This window comes from Microcebus murinus, chromosome 10 (genome assembly GCF_040939455.1).
Source record: "Microcebus murinus isolate Inina chromosome 10, M.murinus_Inina_mat1.0, whole genome shotgun sequence".
NCBI classification, from domain to species: Eukaryota; Metazoa; Chordata; class Mammalia; order Primates; family Cheirogaleidae; genus Microcebus; species Microcebus murinus.
In genome coordinates this window covers 56,514,003-56,518,011 of record NC_134113.1, presented here as the reverse complement: position 1 = coordinate 56,518,011, position 4,009 = coordinate 56,514,003, and the positions used below count along the sequence as shown (strand labels likewise).

At 60.1% G+C, this 4,009-nt stretch overlaps 1 protein-coding gene across 1 annotated transcript; it reads right to left on the bottom strand.

Moving 5' to 3' along the window:
• Positions 1–441: 441 nt before the first annotated feature.
• On the bottom strand, positions 442–4,009 carry SMIM41 (small integral membrane protein 41). Its single transcript, XM_076007287.1, has 2 exons — positions 3,598–4,009; positions 442–964 (listed from the first exon to the last, which is right to left on the bottom strand). Exon 1 carries the CDS (start codon positions 4,007–4,009, stop codon positions 3,725–3,727), a length of 285 nt encoding a protein of 94 aa, XP_075863402.1. The 3' UTR covers positions 442–964; positions 3,598–3,724.

The following is a 4,009-nucleotide window of genomic DNA, read 5'->3' as shown; positions in this document are numbered from 1 at the left end:
ACCTATCTGATCAATGACAAACCAACACTGACACTCCATCCTATGGATGAAGAGACCAAGGCTTAGGAAGGTTTGCAATCTAGGATCAGTACACACGCTCACAAAATCCACCTTCCTCTCAAGGCCAGGATTGATGGACTCAACAAGACCCCATGGTGCCTGGCCGAATGAAGTGCTGCTCTTGCCCACACTGGCCACAGAGGGGCAGCCGAGTGCCAGCATGAGTCGCTTTCTGCCCCACCTCACACCTGCTCAGAAAGATCTGCACCTGTGGGTGGAAGAGGAACGGCCACCACAGAGGAGAGACCAGGGAGAGGGGCCATGCTAGGGCAGCTGCTTCAGTGTCTGCTAGAAGCAGGTCAAACTGGAGGGCAGTGGGGGCACAAACCACTGATTCCAACAGTCAAGGGCTGGAAACAGACTGGACACTGGAAGCCTATATCACGAGCATATTTAATAACAAGCCACAGAAAGTCATGGGACATTGCTGGATTGCTGGAGCACCCCGGGCCTCCACATGGGTGACACTGACCCACAGCCCTCAGCAGGGACAGGTTACTGGCCTGTCAGATCCTTGCTGCCCCACACCAGATGGGAGAGAGGCCCAGCAGGCAGTGGTCACAGCCAGCTTCTCTCTCCCTGCACCCCTCCCGCCCCAAGCATGCAGGGTTGTGTGGCCACTTCAGTGCCCAGGACACGCAGCAGTCCCAAGTGGGCTCATTCCCTCTGGCAGTGTGGACCTCCCAAGAGCGCCCTGCCCCCACAACAGGAGCACTCCAGGGTGGCATGGAGCAGGTCAGAGGCAAGAGCTGGGTGCAAGGATTCCAGGTTGAGGTCTCACACAATCCAGGTGTCTCCCAGTCTGTCATCTGCACCAAGAATGGGCTGAAGGTGGCAGGGGTTCCCCAGTGCGGCAGCAGGAGAGAGAGCTCCCTGGTAGGCAGATGATGCAAGGCCCAGGAATCTGTAAGAGATAGCACCCCGTCTTTGCTGGAAAGGGAGTTGTACTATGTGGACGCCGAGGAACATGTTGGATAAACCCCTGACAGCCTTTTCCAGCATAGGGCAAAATTCAAGGGCTGCAGGAAAAGTTAAGACCTTAACCCCTCAGCAGCCCAGCACCCCCAGGGATAGTGCAGGCTAACGGAGCTGGGAGTCCTGCTGCCTGGCTGGCTTCTCTCCCAGTGCTCAGACCTGCCCCCATCCCCCACCTCGGGCTGGGGCCTGAGAGGTGGAGTGACAGAATCACTACTTCCCAATTTCCCAAATTCTTTCCTCCCCACTCAGTCTGACAGCCTTGACCAGGGTCAGAGTTCCATAGCAAACATCTCAGTATCTTCCCCAAAGAACACTGAGGTCCTCCGCACACCCCACACATGGCTCTCTAAGCACAGGGCTGAAGGGACAGCAAAGGCAGGAAGTTGGATGAAGAAAGCCTTTGCCAACCCCTCTACCCTACCCAGCCCTGTCTGGGGTGTGAGCAGACTCAACAATGCTGGGGGCACAGCCCTTCCCTCCACCAAACCACTCTACACCCCTAACTCCACCAAAACTTGAGCCCAAAGGCCAAACCAAAGGTTGTCACCCTTCATCTCTGATCCCTCTGCTCTGGGCTTGGCTTTTTTCCCACAGATGTTTATTCTGACTGACCCTCTGCACCGCTCCCCGCTCAGGGTCAGGCCAGGAACGCTGAGCCCAGCTGGCCAGAGAGCTGCTGCCCAGCATCTGGAAGACAATTCCCAGCAGCAAGAAGGTATCTAATAAGGCCGCTGGGGATATAGGGACAGGAAGGGGACAGTGGCATGGGGCTTGGGGTTCAACTCCCTGCCTTGAACTGTGAACTGCACACCAAATGCATCAGCATCTCAAGAGTGATGGGAAGGCAGAGGAAAAGGAAGGTGGACGGAGCAAGATGGGAGACGCAAGTGTGGTAGGAATGAGCCTGGACTCGGAATCAGAAGCCCCAGGGCCCATCCAAGCTCTGTCACTCACTTGAGCACGTCGCTTACTTTTCTCTGAGCTTTGCATTTGTGAAATGAAGGGGTTCACAGTGATCTGAAGACCCTCCCTCCCAGCTGGGGAAGGGGAGGCGAGCACAGGGTGCAAAGGGTATCAGGGAGAGGGCTGGAGACCCTGGATGCAATAAGGGGAAGGAGTCCCCCCACCCTTGGGACACAGCAAAGTAGGGGGGAATGCCCCTGGGCCCAGCCCACCGCCCTGTGCCAGGAGCGGTAACCACACACACCCCTCGCTGCCCTGGCCAACTCTCTCTCCAAGGGGGCGGGGGCGGCATCCCCGAGGTGAGAAGCCCGAAGCTCAGCAAGGCCTGTGTGGCACAGCCGCCTCGGATTAGCGCCAAATCCCGGGCCGCTCAGCAGGGATCACAAGTTGTAGTCAGCTTCACAGCTGCTTCTCTGCACCTGCCCACACCCTCCCCTGCCCCTCACCAGTCCATCCTCATGCACACCCTGCTGGCTCCCTCTCAGAAGGAAATGGTTACTCTGCCTGTGCCCTGGGCAAGCAGGGGAGAGGCTCGCTCCTGAGTGGCACAGTCAAGAGTGATCAGAGTCACCCTCAACAACACTCACCCCCAACAACCCCCAGGAGCTCCTAGGTACAAAGCTGAACAGAGGCGAGGGACAGTGGAGATTTCCCCCTGCCTCCCTGACCCAGCCCCCTCCATGGCTCTGCCCTGGAGGCCTTGGCCTGGAGTTGCCTTGTCCTTGTGGCCACCCAGGCCCTTCCCTCCAGATGGTTCCTGTCATTGGAGAGACAGAGGCAGGAGACCCAGACATTGTTAAACTGGCCCCACAGCTGGGAATCCTCAGCTCCACTCCTGAAGCAATGTGCTCCTAAGGCCCCAGCTGTTGGGAAGGTTGCCATCACACCCCCAACATACCCCCCCACACAGCTCCTTGCTCTGGGCCCATCTGTGCTCCAGCCTGAGCAGGGCACACCTTCCCATTCCCCAGTGCCATCCAGGCCCCTGGCTCTGCCCCAAACGCCACCACACTCCCAAACCTGCCTCAAGAGGGAGGCAACAGCGTGGATCTCACTAGAGCCCCCTTCCAGGGAAAAAGCTTCAGGAAGGAGAGGAAGCTGAAGCCAAAGGCTTGTGGCCGTGCGTCTCAGCCTCGGTGGAATGGGCAGTGCTGGGGCACCGCTGAGCTGTGCCTCAGCGCTGGTGGGGCTGGAGCAGGTGCCCAGCGCAGGCCGAGAGCAGGTGCCAGGCTGAAGGGCTCCAAAGCACACTGTGGCCCCCATGCTCCCTCCTCTTTGATCTGTCTGCCTCCCCCTCTCCCCTAATCACACAGTGACTCTCTGTTCCTAGAAAAAGCACAGGGAGTGGGGCCAATGCAGGAAAGACATCCGGGAAGCTGGGAGGGGCAGCCTCCTCCCTCTGATCCCGCACACCTGGGATAGCTGCAGCCTCATCCCTGTGGATTTAGAGCTGGGAACCAGAGTCGCTGGAGAGCTGATTCTGCTAAGGCAGTTGCCCTCGCTGTGCCCAGAGAAGCCCCTCAGCAAGGTTGTTACCGTCGTCAACACCCCCCCCATGCGCGCGCCCCCACTCCCGCCAGGCTCCCAGGCTCTCACCTGTGCCCGGCGCCGGCAAGGCATCGGGAAGATACAGGCTCCGCAGTAGCTGTCGGGCGTGCTCCGGAGGACACCGAGCAGAGCCCAGGGCTGCCTGGAGGCTGCAACCCCAAGCGCAGCCAGGCGTCTAGTTGTCGTCGTCGTCGCCGTTGCCTCCGCTGGCGCCGCCAGGCTCTGCCTCGCTGGACGCGCGCTGCTCACGGGCCAGCAGGGCTGTTAGGCCCTGGGCACGGAGGAGGAGGCCGCCGCCCAGAAACAGGACCCCGCAGAGCACCAGCAACGACAGAACGCCCAGCACCGCCGCCTGCACGGCGCGCGGCCCCTCGGGGGGCTCCAGCGGCGCCTCGGACTGGTTGCAGCAGGAGCTCAGCCAGGCGGCCCAAGCCGCGGCGCCCCCCTGAGAGTCGTTCAT